Below are 19362 nucleotides of genomic sequence, written 5' to 3'. Positions count from 1 at the left end.
GACTCTATTTAGTATCCTTTTGATCTTAAGTCCCCAGCCCTGGCAAAGTAAGCCTTTTAAATTTGCTGGAGCCACAGCAGGAAGTCCCTTCCTAATTATTAGCCCAGCCATTGTTCTTGCAATGGCCCTTGAAGCATTTGCCCCAGAGATATTTTATTTCTAGTCTTTGTTTTACAGAACAGCCCCTTTTGACTCAGCTTCAGGAGTCAGATCAGAGCCCTTACAGCAGTCGGACAATCATAGAGCATTTGTATGTTAATACAAAGCAGCCTTCATGTCTTCCACTGTCACTCAAATGTTTTGTCATCCATATATATTCATTTAAAGCAAGTTTTATCAGACACATTACCTGGTAAACTCAAGTCTCTTTTCAGAAAGCACTAGCCTCATCTGAAACCTCCCTGCACCCCACCCACTTTCTCTGGGAGGTTCCAGAATCACTCTGGGCTTATATTTGATCTTGGTTTGGTTTGCTGACTTAACGAAGATACACTCCAGCAACGTGAAGTCATCCTAAACTAGCAGTGTGTTCACTCCGTTCATTGGGTGGGACTGGGATGTGTTGGGGACATCCGGGGTACAGACAAGTACTGGAGAGAAACACCACACCCTCCTCCAAAGACTAGGGATTACGTCAGTATCCAGGCTCCGGAAAACTGCAGACACACAACTGGAACACACACACAGTATTTTAAAAAATAATGAAATGATCCTCCTGGAATTAATCATCCAGAGCTTTAACTTCTCACAGTCAAGCAGCTTTAATGTGTGAGCGAGGGGAGGAGAGTTTGGGTCTTTTCTTAGCAGGACCTGATTTACTTAAAAAAATATACACAATAGTGTCTAGGTATGACAATGATGGGCACCTTACGAGTAAGGCTAGTCATATGTCCTGTGGTCAATGCCGGTCACAGATCCCACAATTTTTACAAATAAAAAAAGGACTGTGTGGAATTATCTGTACTTTTGTTCAAATAAACAAACAAGAAAAGTTCGCTTTTTAACCCTGATGGTTCTCAGAATGATCTAATGGGAAAAAATGAGGCAGCGCCATCTTCCTAATCCTTCCAGTAGATAGAGCTTCTGTGGAGCATTCCTTCTTTCATATAAAGGGGTTAGAAATGACAGGAAAATTGTAAAACCATATAATTTAGGAATTATAACAAGCTCTATCAAAACACCACCAAGTATAAGAATGTTATCGATATCCTGTGCGTAGTAAGGGTTTATTCTACCTGAATAAGTTTGATTTTTATTTTTATTTTAAAAGATAAAAAGGTATCTCATGTATATGAAAACATAGGCAGCCACTTTCGGGAATGAAGGGGGAAGAGAGCAACTGAGAAAAAATTATGACCTTTGCATTTTTTTGCTATGACAAAAATTGATTTTTTTCCAATTCACCCCCACCCCAGACAACACAATTCTGATACTCATAAAGGAAGGGAATATTAAAATAGAACTAAAGAACAGGAGAATCCGAGATGGCAGTGCAGGATCCAGAGGTGAAAAGTCAAAGACTACAGAATGAATAATAAGTAAAGGATCCAGAGAAAATAACCAATTTTCCCTACAAAGCTCCACAATAAACCAGTATTGCCAGCTCAATATACTGGAGAACCATTCATGCTCATTATTAGTATGGAGATTTGGGGGCAGGGTTTTCCACTGAAATTACCTACACTGTGTGCCTTGCAAATCATCTACACAGAACAGCATGTAACTTTGAATGAAAGTCTAAAGTAAATAAATGAATGGATCTGTGTTCTATTTTTTTCCTCTTCTCTTGAGGAAATGTTAGTAGTTACTATAACAACCCTGGCTGGATCTCATCTTGTTTAGTACAGCAACAAACAGAAAAAAAAAAAAACAATTTTTGCTTTTAAACTTGCAGTCTCCTTAAATGTCTCCTTTTGGCTCAGCAGGCAAAAAAAATAAATAACGCTTTATGAAAGGAATGAGCCTCCAAACAAAATAGCTGAGGGTTGTGAAAGATTACAAAAGGCTTAAAAACAACTTATGAGTGTCCTACAACAAACAAAAATGTAAAACATAATGATCATACTAAGAATATGAAAGCACTTGGTTTAGAACGGTTCAGATTGTTTTAATAAAATATTAACTGCCCCAAAACTTTGCTAACACAGAGTTAAGATTAACCAGCAGTGCCTCATGTAATTCCAAAATGCTGAGTGCACCTGTTCTTTAAAACCTCCAAAACCCAGGAAATACAGAGTTGCGGTCCACATCAGTCCAACGACGCAACTTGCGCCATGAATAGTTCCTCTGACCCTACAGTGGCGCAGCATTATTATGGTGGGGTGATGCCAGCACAGTTAAGGTTGCACCAGGATTTCCATTTTACGAAGGGTAAAAAAGGCCTGCAAAAATTCTATCTGTTGGTTTGAACGTTTATTGTGTACTGCTTTATTTTTCTATAGCAGTTTGTGGGAAGAAATATCATTTGAAGTTTGCTATGACTGCTGCTGCTTACTGGCGTCTTTCATTTTCCTTCTGTTTAATGTAAGCTATTTTCCTTGACAGTACTTCTAAATCTGTAAAGTGGAATGTGAATATCCATGTGGATTTTCGGTAACTTTGAAATATTAGCTTTTTACTCAGAACCTGTGCTCTCACAGCAAAACTTCCAGAAGAAGCCCCCACCGAATGGAGGCAGAGAGCAACCAATTTGCACAACACAAATTCTCAGAAAGCTGTGGAAAGCAGGACTCAACTCACAGCATATGGCTGCTGCTCAGGTTCAATAGCCACAGGGTAGCACCTTGAGCTATGCAATTATCTGTCTGCCTGAAAACACTGGCTTGTAACAGAGCCCCAGCCTGCTGCAAATACGCAAAATTTACTTTCTCTGGCTCGTCTACTTGGATTGAGCCATGTTGTAAGGACAACTTTTAACCTGAATAACTTTTAAAATATTGCTTCCTCAGAGGGGCAGTAGGTGCTGAGATCAATCTTGAGTAGGTTATATCAGTTTGGGGAGGATCAGTCCCTAAACTGATCCGCAGTTGTGTGAAAAAAAAAAAAAAGAAAAAGTTGTAATATCAAAATGATAGGGTTCTTATATTTATTTGGAGGGGAAGAGGACATATCTAGAGAGCTCCTTGTTCAAGTGACCTCAAATGTGGACCAGTAAGTCTACCATAGACGTCCAGAAGGCACTGCAATTTTCATGACAATCCAATCAAACATGTGGATTTTACATAACTTAGAAAAATCAGGTATTAAACATTAAGCTAGTCTCATCCTTAACGATAGTGGGGCTAGCTCCACCGAATGATTCACTGGGGACTGAACAGCTCAGGGGATTGGTAATGGGATATGGAGCCTTCAGGTGCTTGGTTCAGGTTCACTACAGTCCAATAGTGACTGAAGGCTGTTTGGCAGTCTTAACCCAATTCCTAGCTGGCAAATCTCCACCTTACAAATGGACTTTCTTGATGTCTGTCTCAGCAGAAAGGTTGAGGGTTCAACGGTTCATGGAATCTGAACTAGAGGTGGTACCATCAGATCCAGGCTGAGAAACAGTGGCAATGGGATATGCCAAGGACCAAGTGCATTGGCACGGTCTGTGAGATATCTATTCTGAGGATACTCAGAAGACTGCAGGATTATTAGACTGGTACCTTTTCATAGAATCATAGGAGTGGAAAGGTGTGGACTCCGTCTATAAGGGTGTAAATGCTCTTTGACCTGTGTCTTTTCAGCATTTAATGACAGAGCTGATTAGACTCAAGAGTCATAGAATCATAGGACTGGAAGGGACCTTGAGACATCAGCTAGTCCAGTCCCCTGCACTCATGGCAGGACTAAGGATTATCTAGACCAGACAGGTGTTTGTCTAACAAGCTCTTAAAAATTTCCAATGATGGAGATTCCACAACATCCCTGAGCAATTTATTTCAGTGCTTAAGTTTTTCCTAATGTCCAACCTAAACCGCCCTTGTTGCACTCTAAGCCCATTACTTCTTGTCCTATCCTCAAAGGTTAAGGAGAATAATTTTTCTCACTCCTTCTTGTAATAACTTTTTATGTTCTTGAAAACTGTTGTGTCCCCTCTCAGTTCTCTCTTTCCAGAGAGAAACAAACCCAATTTTTTCAATCTTCCCTCATAGGTCATGTTCCTCCTGAGCAAGCAATGGTTTTGACCTCACAAAAAGAAGTTTGCTTCACTGACCTTCATGCTGACTTTATAGAAAGCATGCTCATGAATCATTAGCTGATGTTTCCTTAGTGGCAAGTCAATGGGCCAGCAAAGGATTAAAATCCTGAAAAAACATCACAGCGATTTCATTCGTCAGAGGCACACAAGCCTTTTTCTTAGCTTTTTACGAGGCAAACACCTTTGAACAGCTGCTTGGTTTTAGCATCATGCTGAATATTATTATATAAAGACACTTGTGGGCCACCTCCTGATCCACTGAAGCCCATCATGGTTTTGCAATAGGATTTGGCCCTCCAGGATGTAGAGGGTTCTCCTGCCCTAGTGAAGAGCGATGGATCATGACTAAGAATGTCTTCTTTTGAAGTTGCTCTTTTAAAAATGCCTTTGGAAGGCACTTATAGGTCAGTGGAGCAACTCCAGATTTACGCTGGTGTAACTGACAGCAGAATTTATCAGGGGATTTTTGAAGGTGGTCAGGGGCCCAGTTTTATGGGTCATAGATTCCAAGGACAGAAAGGACCATTCTGATCATCCAGTCTGACCTCCTGTATAACACAAGCCATAGAACTTCCCCAAAATAATTCCTAGAGCAGATCTTTTAGACTGAGAAACATCCAATTTAAAGGTTTCAGAGTCGCAGCCGTGTTAGTCTGTATTCGCAAAAAGAAAAGGAGGACTTGTGGCACCTTAGAGACTAACCAATTTATTTGAGCAAATAAATTGGTTAGTCTCTAAGGTGCCACAAATACTCCTTTTCTTTTTATCCAATTTAAAATGATTTAAAAATGGTCAGTGATGGAGAATCCATCACACTCCCTGGTAAATTGTTCCAATGGTTAATTACCCTCCCTGTTAAAAACGCACGCTTTATTTCCAGTACAAATTCTTTGAGCTTCAACTTCCAGCTATTGGAGCATGTTTTATCTTTCTCTGCTAGACTGAAAAGCCCATTATTAAATATTTGTTCCCTATGTAGGTACTCAGAGACTGTGATCAAGTCGTCCCTTAACCTTCTCTTTGTTAAGCTAAATCAACTGAGCTCCTTGACTCCATCACTATCAGGCATGTTTCTAAACCTTTAATCATACTCATGACTCTTCTCTGAACCCTCTCCAATTTATCAACATTCTTCTTAAACTGTGGGCACCAGAACTGGAAACAGTGTTCCAGGTACAGAGGTAAAACAACCTCTCCTACTCAAGATTCCCTTATTTATGCATCCAAGGATATAGAAAGAGGAACTGTAGGAAGGTGCTGCCCAGCATCATGCTCAGCATGCGTTCTCCTCCAGAAAACCATGCAGGCATATTTAAATTGCAACTACAGTCAATATATAAATGAGGGGTGGGCAAACTACAGGCCACAGGGTGGGCAAACTACAGCTCTGAGTGACGTGGTTAAGCCAATCATTGTAGCCAGCGTTAGGTTGACTGAAGAATTCCTCCGTTGACCTAGCTACCGCCTCTCAGAAAGGCAAGTCCTAACTACAGCAACAGGAGAACCCCTCCCATCGCTGTCGTGAGCGTCTACACTGAAGCACTAGGTGGTGCAACTGCGACTGTGCCTCTGGAGCGTTTCTAATGAAGAGTCAGTGAATTTCACCTCTGTGCAGAGAGCCAGCACAAGCAGCATGCACCACTTACATCCCTCTTCGACATCACAATCCCTGATCTGAAGTGGAGCACGTGTCCTGTGCTGACACACTGCACAGCAGTGGATTTAACCTAAGCAAGGTTCAGATCTGATCTGCTGAGTACAAAAAGGTGGTTCTTCTAGCGGACAGCACCACAAACTCAACCCAGCAGAGCTGGATTTCCAGATCCTCTTTCTGCCACTTATGCAATCACTGGTAAATTATTATAGCTGACGATTCTACTGATGATACACAGGGCAGACTAGAATCCAGCTGACTCTACCGTATTCAATCTCCAGTGAGAGATAACGGGAACAAGAAACTTTTTGTCAGTGTAAAACCCGCAGACAGGACAGTGAATAAACACAGACAGCAGATCTGCTGAGTAAGAAGGTATCTTTCAGATATGCGAGCATGATCACACTTTGGACCTAAGTATGGGGGCTGAGGATGCTCAGAATCATGCAGAGTTGAGCCCTTAATACTGATGTAGGGAGAGACAGAGCTTCTTTGTTCAGACAGAGCATAAGGGAAGAGATAAAACACAGCCTTTCTGAATGCAACTTGACTCTTAATTCTTATTTAACTTTTGCTTTATTATAAGCTTTCTTAAATGAAGGGCCTCTCCTGCAGTGTGTTAACAGTCTGTCTACGTTAATGTCACATGGAATAAATTAGGCTTATAAAAATATCTGCCGATCCCTATTGCTTTCTCTGATGGGGCTTAATTACATAGCAATTTAAAGTATTATTCCAATCATTTTAATCTCACACTTTTCAGAAAATAGGCATGTCGCCCACCAAGAGGTTTCACATAGTCTCAACTGCAAGAATAGCTGGGCCTGACCTCAGCAGTGCAATGTTTTCTGCTTATTAGGAAAGTTTGAAATTTGTTGCTGGGAAAATTATTTTGTCATAAGAATTCCCTTGTCTTTAAGGCTTATGTGCAATGTTAACTAAGGGTTGAAGCCTAGATTTCTGTGTGACAGATGCACTAAAAGTATGTAAAATTAGTAGATTTTGGATAGATCACCACAGGGCAGCATGGCCTAGTGAATTTGAACAGATACATGCAGAGCGTGGAAATCCTCAATTCTAATCCCAGCTCTGCCACTTGCTTAACATCAGAGTTTACTCATTTGAAATGTAATTATATCATAATGTAATACCAATTACCTACCTCATGGTGCGGATGAGTTAATATCTGACGCCCTCAAAAATGCAAGGCACTCAATAAATATTAAGAATCTACATCAGAGTCAGATTTAATCTCATAATTTTGTAATGCATAAATGTCAAAGCTGCAATAATCATCATCTTCATAGCACCTTTCATTCTAACAAAGCCCCAAACTCTTCATAAACTTTACCAATGGACGATACAAAACTATGGGTCAAGCTCATCCATGACACAATTCCATTTGGCTTTCCCATGCAGAGGAATCACTTGGCTGAACATCAAAATACAGCCACCTCTGGGATTGAATGCTGCAACTGCCTAGCAATACAAAATAGTTTAGAAAAGGAAATGGAAAATATCCATCTGAAATCGCTGTGGAATTAATAATAATCTTCGCAGTTCTCATTAGAAAGCTCATTTGTCCATTTCTTCCCTCTGATACTGGGCTCCTCCAAGACAAACAACAATCCTTGTGTTCCATGAGAAGAACTCCAGGCCCGAAAAATGTAGCCATCTGTCAGCAGGAAAGGGCTTTCTACATAAGGCTGTGTTCTACCTTTTACTTTTCCAGCCATTAGATTTCATTCTCCATTTAGAGTATAAAACAGAACAGAATGGTTTTTTATATTTACACTCTAAATATTTCAGAGCAGTGAGTCAGACACCAATTTCATAGACAAACAAAGCAGATTGTATGTGCTTAGGGGTTCTTTATGTGATCCTAGATATTAATATTTGTTTTACTGAGAAAGAGATTAGCCAAGAGAAAAGAGTTAATGTTGCTCCATGATGTGCTGCAGAGGGTTCATGGGAGCTTCAGTATACTGTAATTCCATCCAAAAAACGAGAGAGATGATCAGGGCAATTTCCCTTTCTGGGAATCTGCTAAACAATCCCTGAGAGATCATCATGATATGATAGGTTTAACTAGCATGGTTTCTGCAGAGGCAAATAATGTCTCATTAACTTATTGGAAGTCTTTGAAGGTGTCAGTAATGAGGTGGATAACGGAGAACCAGTTGACATAATTTATTTAAAGTTCGTAAAGGTCTTTGACAAAGTCCCACCATAAGAGTCCACTAAAGAAGGTAAGTAATCATGGGATGGGGCGTGGCGGGTCAAGTTTATCATGGAGCAAATTTGGCTAGATGGCAGAAAGCAAAGAGAAGGAATGAATGGTTAATTTTAATCATGAAAAAAGGTTAACAGCCTGGGGGCGGGGGGTTTAATGGTCCCATATTACTTCCAATGTTTAATATATTTATAAACAATTTGGGAAAAGGGGAGAATAGTAAGGGGGAAAAATTTGTAACTGACACAACTACTATGTTAGTCAAGTACAGGGAAGACTAAGGCTATGTCTACACTACAGCCTATGTTGTCATAACTTACGTCGCTCAGGGGTGTGAATAAACCACCCCGCTGAGCATCATAAGTTACACTGATATAAGCGCTCATGTGCCCAGCGCTAAGTCGACGGGAGAGCTCTCTCCTGTCGGCATAGAGCGTCTTCACCGGATGAACTGCACCACTGCAGCGTGGTACCCATAGACATGCCCTAAGAAATGTCAAAGGGCCTTCACCAAGCCAGGTGACTGGGCAACAAGATGGCAGATGAAATTCAATCTTGACACATGAAAAGTAATGCACATTGGAAGGAAAAATCTGAGCTCCTCATATACCTTCCAGGATTCTCAATTAATTGTATCCGCGTTGGAAAAGGACCTAGGTGTCATTGTGTACAGGTCAGTGATGACCTCTGCTCAACGCACAGCTGTGGTCAAAAAAAGCCAGAAAGATGTTAGGATGGATAAGGGATGGGATGGAGAATAATACAGACACTATTCTAATGCCATTATACGAATCAGTGATGCACTTTCACACTTTGTGCAGTACTGGTCACCGTATCTCAAAACAGGACACTGCAGAATTAGAGGGGTTTCAGAAATAGGTGATAAGAATTATTAGAGGCATGGAAAAGCTCTGAAATTAAGAGAGAGCTTTTAAAAATAGATTGGGATGGATTATCTTAGAAAAGAGAAGACCAACAGAAGACTAAATAAAATATACAAAATAAAGACTGGCCTTAAGAAGGTAGCACAGATTCTGCTTTCACAGTCTCATGACGCAAGAACAAAGGGACATTCAAAAAAATCCTAGGCAATAAACTCCCAAATGATAAAGTAAAATATTGTTTCAGACAGAGCATATTTACCCTGTGGAACTCACGGTCACAGAATGTCAGTGAGGCCAAGAACTTAGACTGATTCAAAGGGGGATTGGATATTTCTATAGAGAACAAGACTCCCCAGAGTTGTAATAGTTAGTGCTTTAAAAGGTTTCAGAGGGGTCGCCGTGTTAGTCTGTATCAGCAAAAACAACGAGGAGTCCTTGTGGCACCTTAGAAACTAACACATTTATTTGGGCATAAGCTTTCGTGGGCTAGAACCCACTTCATCAGATGCATGGAGTGAAAAATACAGTAGGCAGGTATAAATATACAGCACATGAAAAGATGGGATTTGCCTTATCAAGTGGGGGGTCAGTGCTAATGAGGCCACTTCACTCAGGGTGGATGTGGCCCATTCCCAACAGTTGACAAGAAGGGGTGAATATTAACAGAGGGGAAATTAATGCTTTAAAAGAGAGCTTTGCAGCTTCAGGGTTCAAGCCCATCTCTAATTCTGAGGAGGTAGGAGGAAACCTTAATCATGGGGAGGAAAGGGTGGGTTCCTATTGAGAGTCTTTGTTTTTTCACATCCTCATTAACAAAGAAAACTAAGAACTTCTGCATAAGGTTGATAACATAAAGGAAATTAATCTATGAAATTTCTCTTTACAGTTGAAAAAAGAAAACTTTTTTGCTGCACCTCTTGGGCCCAGTTCTGATCTCACCAAAAATGAGTTCAATGAGTTCAATCAAGTCACTCCCAATGTGAGTGTTGCAGAGAATACACAGCAATGCACAGTGGAAATTTATCCCCCCCGCCCCCAGTGTGCATTACTTCACATTTATCAACAGTGAATTTAATGTTAAAGAACAACAGCATCAAGCCTTAATTTGTAGTAATTTTTCTACTTCCACATGCATGCTCATGTTCTCTTTAAATACAAATTCAAGCATTAGCGAAAGCCATTGAATTGACAAATAACAGCATCTCTTTCACCCTGCTTGATCTTGCTCACAGACATCCTCATGAGACTGTAAACCTCTCTCTTGCTAGTAGGTTACTTCTTCAGACTGCATCCGATGAAGTGAGCTGTAGCTCATGAAAGCTTATGCTCAAATAAATTGGTTAGTCTCTAAGGTGCCACAAGTACTCCTTTTCTCTTTGCGAATACAGACTAACACGGCTGTGACTCTGAAACCTCTTCGGACTGCGTTCCACATCAAGGACGCTGCCTTTTGAAAACTGGATTTCATATTTCATCCAAACCTGTGTTTTTATAAGTGAAGCTATAAAATTCGATTTTATGGCATGAGAACAGCAGTTTTATTCTTTGCGGTTCTCTTAGACAGGAATCCAAAGAGAACTTGGGTGAACTAACCAATAGCTTTATGTCTTTGAATGAAACTGATCAATTCTGGAAAAAAGACAGACATTTAAAACTCTGCCGGGCATGTTTTCAGTATGGCGAGCAAAGAACTGGATCCAGACTGCCACTGACTTTAATGGACAGTTCAGCTGCCAGTGCTCTGCATAATGCGCTGAAATTAAATTTACATCCCTGGCTGCATTTGCCACACACAAAAAAAGTGTGAATTTTCTATCGTGTCATCCCCTAGACAGAAGCGTGCACCTTTGTTTAAGATCCACCAACTGAAATATATCTTTTGGGGAAAATAACCTTTAAGGTCAATAATCCTATGAAATATTAAATGCAAACAAATGTTAACGTCAATCTCAATGCAAAATTAAATGCACATAAATTATGTAAAATTGGAGTGTTTTTATAACCAGGAAAGTCACTATGTAACAATGCCAACTTCTTACTCAGAAGATGTGCTAGCTGCCCTGTGCTTACTCAGAGTTATACCATCTGACTTTAATGGCATAATATCTTTTTACAACATTTTATTACTCCGGTGAGCATCACAATGCCAACACTGCTGTACAGTGGGGAGTGAGTTATTTCTATTCTGGCTCTTGCTGCATCAGTAGAATTGTTAACCAACCTCCAATTGCAGAATCTCTATTCCAGGTGACAATGCACAAGCCAGAAAAGACCAAGGTTGACTTTCAGATCCTGGATGAATTTGTGGGACTGTCAGAAAATAGAAAAAGGTTTTACCTGTAAACTAAATAAGTGTCATCTGAAGACACAGAGATGATCAACAAGGAACTTCATAGTGCCATTTGTACAAGAGTCATTTCTCAGAGTACAGACACACTTTTAGGTTTCCACAGCAACCTTAAAAATGACCTCTAACAGATTTTATTTATTTATTTGGACTTGTACCCTTTACTGCTCCTCTGATGTGTAAAGGCTTGAGAAGGTTTTTTGTTAAGTTTGTTTGCGGGAGTTTTTCCACTTAGAAATACAAGGAATGTCAAGTCTGGTCTTCCCTTTTTGCTGAAGAATCTCTGGGAGGTCTTGGAGATGTTTATTGTGAGCTCTTCTACTTTAATTGAAAGGACAGGGGAAATTGGCTCTGAATTTCATGGTTTTTGTGCAATTACAGCCTCATCCTGAATGGTAGAAAGCACCTTCAGCTCTCACTGAAGTCAAAAGGAACTGAGCATGCTTTGCACTCGACAGATTTGGGCCCTCAAAACAATGCTAATGTTATATCAGTGGACTCTCTTGCACTTCTGCATTTCTCTTTCCTTCTCTCTTTTAAACCAAATCTATCAAATAAGCAGCATCTCAGAGATTAAACAATGTAAATACATTACCTCAGTAACAAAGAGAGTGCGGGGGTCAACGATGTCCAAGAAGTGCCTGAATCGGCCATAAAACGAAGTCTGGAGGACAGAAAGAAAGAGAGTTAGACAAAACGGTCCCTTGTAAAGCAGAAAGGCATTTTATTGTTATTTCCTCTGGAGACCTACATAGTAACTAGGAATGCTATTTACTAAAAAGCTGACAAGATGTCTCTTCTTTATAAACTCTCTATAGTGGACAAGGAGATCATCCAATCTAAGCTTTGAGGCTCTGAACAAGTACATGGATGCCAGATTAAATGACAGTGTCATCAAAATGCAGTTTATTTCCACAACTGAACAGAAATATTTTTCACAATTTAAGGAGGAAAAAGATATTTTTAAACATCCCCCTAGAGTTTTCAACCAGAGCTCCCAATCCTGCAAAGGGCCAGATGTGGGCGCACTGACACTGTGCACCTGCAGAGTCCTTTGCAAGATCGGAACCTAATATACTGCAGTCTTGTGCCAGCACATGAGAACCTGGCAGTGAAATGGTTGTGCCCATTTTCATCATCCAAGATGCCAGGTGCAAATTAAACTCTCTAATTTTTAGTAATCTCAGGTGAATCAGAAACACAGTTAAGGGTTTCTTGCTGTTTTTTCTAAAATAAGTTTTAACCCGAAAGTACTGGGTGCTTTACAACACCCACACACGGCCCTGGCCTGGAAGATTTTATGCTGCATGAAGCAGTCCATATTGATTTGGCTAATTTGAAGAGCCTGATGAGTACATGTAAGGATTGAAATGGTTTTTCAAGTCTCTAAACTTGATTAATGAAGGCCAGGATGCACAAGCTTTTCCTAACCAATTGCCATCTTGGTCCCTTGCTATTTTAGATGACTGCAGGCAAGCTTTAACTGGGCATCATTACCTTACGTTTTTCATTATCACACACTCCTGTACCATGAATTATTACCAGTAAATATTTATATTATGGTAGTACTCAAAGGCCACAATCAGGATTAGAGGCCCTTGTGCTATACAAACACAAAACATTTATAATCTAAATGACACAAACAGAAAAATCTCTAGCATGTGGATACAACATTCAAACAAATGAATATGGTGAAGAATTGGCACAGCTTTTGTGGTTACATATATTGTAATTCCCTCTGAATCGCTTCTGACTCACTCCAGTGCAGAGGAACTCCACTAATTCTGCTCACCTCTGCAGAAAAACAAAACAAAACTATTTTCCAGGGGCACAGTTTAGAGTGAATTGGACTTTGAACACTCATTACTAGTCACTTGCACTCTGCAGCGGGTGTCACTGATACTCCTGAGGGCATTCTGCACCAAAAAATTAAAAATTCTGTGCCAAAATATTAAAATTTTTGCAAAATTCTTGAGGCTCGGTGAAGGGTCTCGGTATGAGGGGATCTGGATGCCTGGGACTTGGGCGGATGGGGGAGCAGCTCCCTGTACAGGGATCCCTCCCTCTGAAGCTGAGGAACGATGGGTGCAGGAAGCAGGGGTGGTTGGGTTGTTTGCAGAGCTTCCTGCAGCTGGGGGAGAAATCTGGGGGTGAGTCTGACCCAGCTCTTGATGCCATGCAGGGGAAGAGAAAATCCTGTCCTCCCCAGCCAAGACGGAACTAGCAGCTGAGCCCACCACATGGTAGGAGCCACCAGCTGTATCTTCCCCAGTCCCACCTCCTGCCCCACAGTGATTTACCTCTCTGCCCTGGGCACCCAAAACATACTGCTGGGGAGGGTCGCATGACCGCTCTTATGGCTTCCCTTTGCTTCCCCATCAGAAAGTTATTTTTCTGCAGGGAAGCAAAGAAATCTGCAGGGGACATAAATTCTGAGCATGTGCAGTATTCCCCCAGGAGTACACTGAGAAGCACTTGTATCCAAAGAACACAGCACTTGTTGAATGATTTGGCAGCTCTTGATGCTGGTAGTTGTCATGAGTATGGCATATTGAAAACTGCATTAAAATTATGAGCTGTCACTTTGAACCCTAAGGGGTTGTCTGGTCCTGCTTGCAAGGTAGGGAGTTCTGTAGGGAAGTGTGCAATTTGTGTCCTCAGCAGTTTGCAGACAGACAGCCTAGTGTAAGTAGGGTTGCCAACTGACTAATTGCATAAACCCAAACACCCTTGCCCTGCCCTGTGCCTAGGAGCCATAGGGACGTGCTGGTCACTTCCGGGAGCTGCGCAGAGCCAGGGCAGGTAGGGAGCCTTAGCCCCACTGCACTACCAACCGGACTTTGGCCTATTAAAATCTCCTGGATTGCCTTTAATAGTCACTGGGAGATTGAGGCCAATTCCAGGAGACTCCCTGCCAATCTGCAAGGATTGACAACCCCAAGTGTAAGTGGAACGAGTTGTACCTCTCTGTTTTGGGGTTCTTGTGTGTTATTCTAAGAAATAAAGTAGTGTCATGTTGCAACTTTCTAGCAAGAGTATTTTATGTTTTCATCTCACTTCTCTGTTTGTATGCTGTGAAACATCCTTTGCTTTAAAGGAGATAGTCAACTACTCACCAAAGTGCACCCCATGCAGAGACAGACAGACTGCCAACTCCCAGCCATTCCCCCCACTGCTCTTAGTCAAGGAAGCCAAAGAAAGAGGAAAAAGAAGGATAAGGTCTAGTTGGCTCCTGAGCTTGGTATCCACTTTCTATTCTATTCGAGGCAGGGCTGGTAGTGCTGCTGCCTTTAGCTCAGGTTACCTGACACTTTCCATTGTAAGACCCTGTTTTCAGTTGTTCATAATTTTGCCAGTCTTTTACCATTTGGACTGACGTTTTCCATGGCAGATGTATGCCTCAGACTGATTAACAATTCAGCAGTTTTTCAGAATGAGGTTTGGAAAAAACTGGCTGTTTCACCCATGTTAAAAAATTCTTCAGTTTCGATGAGGAGCTCCAGCACCCCCAGGCTTTGGAGCAGGGACCTGAAATATGGCAGGGAGCTCGCCCCGATGTCAGGGATGTGCTTTTTGATAACCCCATGAAAGTCTGCCACATGTAGCCAAGTTATGAGCCTCTCAAAATCGCAGTTCACACATACTCAGTAGAAAGTTGTTACAAATTGACAGATAAATTCTCCAAACATTCCATCTGCCCTGGGCCTGCTCCAGCCTGGGGCCACAAGGGCTGAATAAGACTCTCTCACTTAATTGCACACCCCATCTACTATGGGTTTGCTGTAGTGCTAAGCACAAGAACTGAAAGCAGGGAAGCTGTTTCTTCTGTGCTCTTAATGCCCTAGCTAAGTCAATGAAAGCTGTGCTGTTAACACAAATTGCTAGAAAATGCTAAACTCTCTAGGGAAAAGAAAAATCAGGTCATAGATATCACATATTGGGCACACAAAATTAATGGGCACGTTTGACCTTAATCTCTCTTGTGCCCCAGTTCCCCATCTGTAAAACAAATAATAATGCCACCTCTCCTCAGAGGGGTGGTTTGAAGGTAAATTCATTGTTTATGAAGCACTTGGAGGCTATCATGATGAGCATCATATATGAGCCCACAAGGAAGTTAATATTTCTGTTTTCAGAGCAGGCTTCGAATAGTGTGCAGCAAATAAGGCCTGGGGCCACACGCTGACCATATAGGATAAAACAAAATATTCAATAGTTGCTCATTAAGTGAGCACCATCTATCCTGTACACTGAATGAGACAAGAGTGCTGCGGAAAAATAGATTATGGTCATGTCATTAAAGAGTATTGTAAGACATACGCATGAGAGGGGCAAATTAAGGTTGCAGAGGCAACATTAATTCTAGCATTTCCTAATTGTAGAGTGCTTAGACTTTACAACATTAACTTCATTTTAAAGTCTATATAAGTTCTTAGACACCCTCATCACCATAGTATGAGTGCTTTGCAGTAGTGGATTAATTGACATGATTAACATCTATCACAGGGGTGGGCAAACTTTTTGGCCCGAGGGCCACATTGGGGTCGCGAAACTGTATGGAGGGCTGGGTAGGGAAGGTTGTGCCTGCCCAAACAGCCTGCCCCCTGCCCCCTATCCGCCCCCTCCCACTTCCCACCCCCTAACTGGCCCCCTCAGAACCCCTAACCTATCCAACCCCCCCTGCTCCTTGTCCCCTGACCACCTTCTCCCGGGACCCCCCGCCCCTAACCGCCCCCCCTGAACCCCACCCCCATCCAACCCTCCCCTGCCCCCTAGCCACACCCCCGCCCCCTGACAGCCCCCCCAGGACTCCCATGCCTATCCAACCCCCCCTGCTCCCCGTCCCCTGACTGCCCCCTGGAACCCCCTGCTCCTTACCCAACCCCCCCACTCCCTGCCCCCTTACCAAACTGCTCAGAGCAGCAGGAGCTCACAGTCCCACCAGAGCCAGCCACACCGCCCGCGCTGCCCGGTAGGAGCAGCAGGCCAGAGCGCTGGCAGCGCGGCATGGCAGGGGAGGGGCCGGGGGCCAGCCTCCCCGGCCGGGAGCTCAGGATCCGGGCAGGACGGTCCCACAGGATGTAGCCCACAGGCCACAGTTTGCCCACCTCTGATCTATCATGTGTGGTGCTCTCTCTCTCTCACACACACACATTATCTTATCCTGAAGGCTCCCACTCTGTGGTCTCCTACTTTTTCCCCACTGCCCCTCCTTTCGGTTTTGTCAAACAAAACTTTAACAAGCAACGGAGACATTCAGAAGAGCCTCAAGATCCTCAAGATTCAAACACGAACAGGGGAGGTATCTGGACCTGACATCTCCTTTGCCTTGCAGTTAGTGTTGTTATTTAAACCTGTGCAAAGTAAGTGTGAAGTGAAATGCTATCAGGGAGTGTTTTACACCCACTTTGTGAAGTTGTAACGAGGATACAACGTGCAAGACAGGGGAGAATCAAGCCCTTCTGTGCTTGTTGGTTAACATTTGTATCATCCAATACTGAGCATTGTTATGAAACATATGGTTTTATTGTATAATAAAGTACAAGAGACCAAAATCCTGTGTCTACAGGAAGAGGACAGAATAGTCTCTGGTAGATTTGTTTGGGGGTGGGGTTCTCCAACTTCATGGAATTCCCAAGATCTATAGGAAAAGTCTACTGCTCTTCCTGCCTCTCCAGAGGGTAACCCCCTAGGAGCCAGGCTGCCCCTGCCTTCCAACCTGCTCTTGTGCCACAGACACCCACAATCCTGAAGAGACTCAAAAGGTCTGGACTGGAAACCAGTTAGAATTAATGCTGACACAAACATCACTGATTCCTAGAGGCATTGCCTCGGGGCTTGCCAGGGGATGAGGCTACATAGAACCCCACCCCCAAAATGCACACACACTTCCCGAAATCAAATGCTCTCCCTCTGACAGATGGCTGATCATTTGAGTGGTTTTTCCTGCTCCTTTCATTCCTTCTTCTGAAAGATTTGAGGGGGATAATCCAGTCCATGTCTTCCCCAGCCACAGACACAGGCAATGAGAGGGCAATGGCTCTGCTGTTCTGGGCTAAGGCCCGAAACGGAGACTGAGGGCTAGTCTACACTAGAAACACTACAGAGGCACAGCTGCAACGCCTCTGGTGAAGACACTCTATGCTGATGGAGAGAGCTCTCCCGGCGGCATAAGAAAATCACCTCTAAAAGAGGCAGTAGCTATGTTGGCGGGAGCAGCTTTCCTACTAACATAGCGTTGTTCACATCGGCGCTTAAATCGGTGTAACTTACATCACGCAGGAGGGTGCCTTATTCACACCCCTGAGTGACATAAGTTATACCAACGTAACCTGTAGTGTAGACAAGCCCTAATTCTCCTGAATTTCCAATTATTTGGGGAAGTAGGTTTCCAACTTATAGGATCAGCCACAGTTTTGTGGCAATTAATTTTTCCTAATGAAGTAATGTGTTTGGAACCTATGGCTACCGGCCTGGTTTGCACACAGATGTTAATTTCAATCACATCCCACGTCAATGCCTTGTTAAAGCTAGGGATAGTCGTGTAAGGCAAGTACAAGCTATGTTATTAGCAAACATTTCACTCTGCTGTCTCTAAACCAAATTTCTTCAAACAAGACAACAGCACTAAACCTCATTCACTCCCACGTCCAGGCCAAGATTTTAAAGAGCAGCTTTGTTAATCAGGCATCTGAAAAAAAAATGTAATTGGTGAAAAACACTTCCTCCTCTCTCCTGATTCTCTCCCTCTCACACACACGCAAGCTTGGCTCTCTCACAAACAACCAAAATGCTTAAAAAATTATATTTTTTCATAAAAATAAAACTTGGCTTTGGACAGAGAAGCAACATGAGAAGAAGCGTGGTGTTGGTCAGGTTAGAGGACAGGAATTCTAATTCCCAGGCCCAAGCCCTATGGCCAAAGGCTTTGGGAAAAATCACTTTACTTCTCCATACCTCTGTTTCCCCATGTTTAATATGAAGATAGTCCTTTTCTACTACACAGACTGTTCTGAGGCTTAATTCACTTATTGGAAAACCATATGGATGGAAGTTGCTACACAGTGCTGACAGTGGTCTAAAAAAAAGTGAGAGGTCTATCATAATCTGGGAGCAGCAACTTTGCTAAAACAGTACTTAAAATGCCCCCACACTTTAAAACAGAGGTTCTCACAACAAAATTTTTGGTGGCCTCAGAATGAGACCACCAACTCCTGCTGGTGGCCACTCTGACAAATTTCCCTAAAATATTTAATTGACTTTAGGAAAAACAAATAAATATGCACATATACATGCCCAAATCATTGTAAAATTTATGCAAGGGGTTTCTGCAGACTCAATAATAAAAATAATATACAGTTGTATGTTAGTGCTCCTGGCCCTGCTGCCTCCCCTCTCCTCCACAGATCCTCCCCTGGCCCCTGCTGCCTCCACCCACTCCCCTAGGCTCCCCACAGGCCCCTCTGCTTCCTCCCCCTTATTGCCCTGAGCTCCCTTCCATGGCCTCACAACCCAGGCTCACCCCACTCCTTGCCTCTTGACCATGGCGCCCAGTAAGACTGGCCCTGCTGAAGCCCCGTTCCCCCGGGCTGATGCCTAGAACCAGAGCCCCATGGCTGGAGCTGGTGGGAGGCGGGGAGCTGAAGCCCAACCCGCCTCTGGAGCCTCCTGGAGTCTCATAGCTTTGCCCCGTCCCCCGTCTCTACCCAGGAGGTTGTCATGGCCACAGGAAAACCCCACACTGTGGCTGCATTTGAAAAACGCTGCTTTAAACACTAGTGCTACAGAAGCACACGTGTATATTATATAGGAAAGAGAGAAATATCAGCATAAAGAGTACTTCTTTCACAAAATAATAAGCTGGGTCTTAAAAATTCTCCTCTCCTTGCCACTGGTGAATGGGAAGCTTTCCCTTTCAGGTGAAGGGGTAAAATCCACAAATTTCTGCAAAATTTAAGCTTTCATTTTTGAAAAAGGTACATTTCTAACATTCATGGTGGTGAAGGGAACCTTCCAAGCATGAACTGTATGTGAATTAAGGCAGCGTTCTCTTCTTGAGGCTGT

General features: G+C 42.6%; 1 protein-coding gene across 8 annotated transcripts in view; it reads right to left on the bottom strand.

Moving 5' to 3' along the window:
• The window catches only part of SFXN5 (sideroflexin 5), a 171634-nt gene that overhangs the window by 141686 nt on the left and 10586 nt on the right, over nucleotides 1-19362 (bottom strand). For all 8 annotated transcript variants that reach the window (XR_013346040.1, XR_013346044.1, XR_013346043.1 and 5 more), the window contains exon 2: nucleotides 11894-11962. Coding sequence is in view for 3 of the 8 variants with exons in the window: in XM_077816054.1 (XP_077672180.1) it covers nucleotides 11894-11962 (69 nt within the window). In the remaining 5 variants the exon portion in view is untranslated. The remainder of the gene's footprint in view (nucleotides 1-11893; nucleotides 11963-19362) is intronic.

The sequence above is a fragment of the Eretmochelys imbricata genome, chromosome 4, assembly GCF_965152235.1.
Source record: "Eretmochelys imbricata isolate rEreImb1 chromosome 4, rEreImb1.hap1, whole genome shotgun sequence".
NCBI classification, from domain to species: Eukaryota; Metazoa; Chordata; order Testudines; family Cheloniidae; genus Eretmochelys; species Eretmochelys imbricata.
Note: the sequence above shows the minus strand (reverse complement) of the source record. Positions and strands in the feature narration are given on the sequence as shown.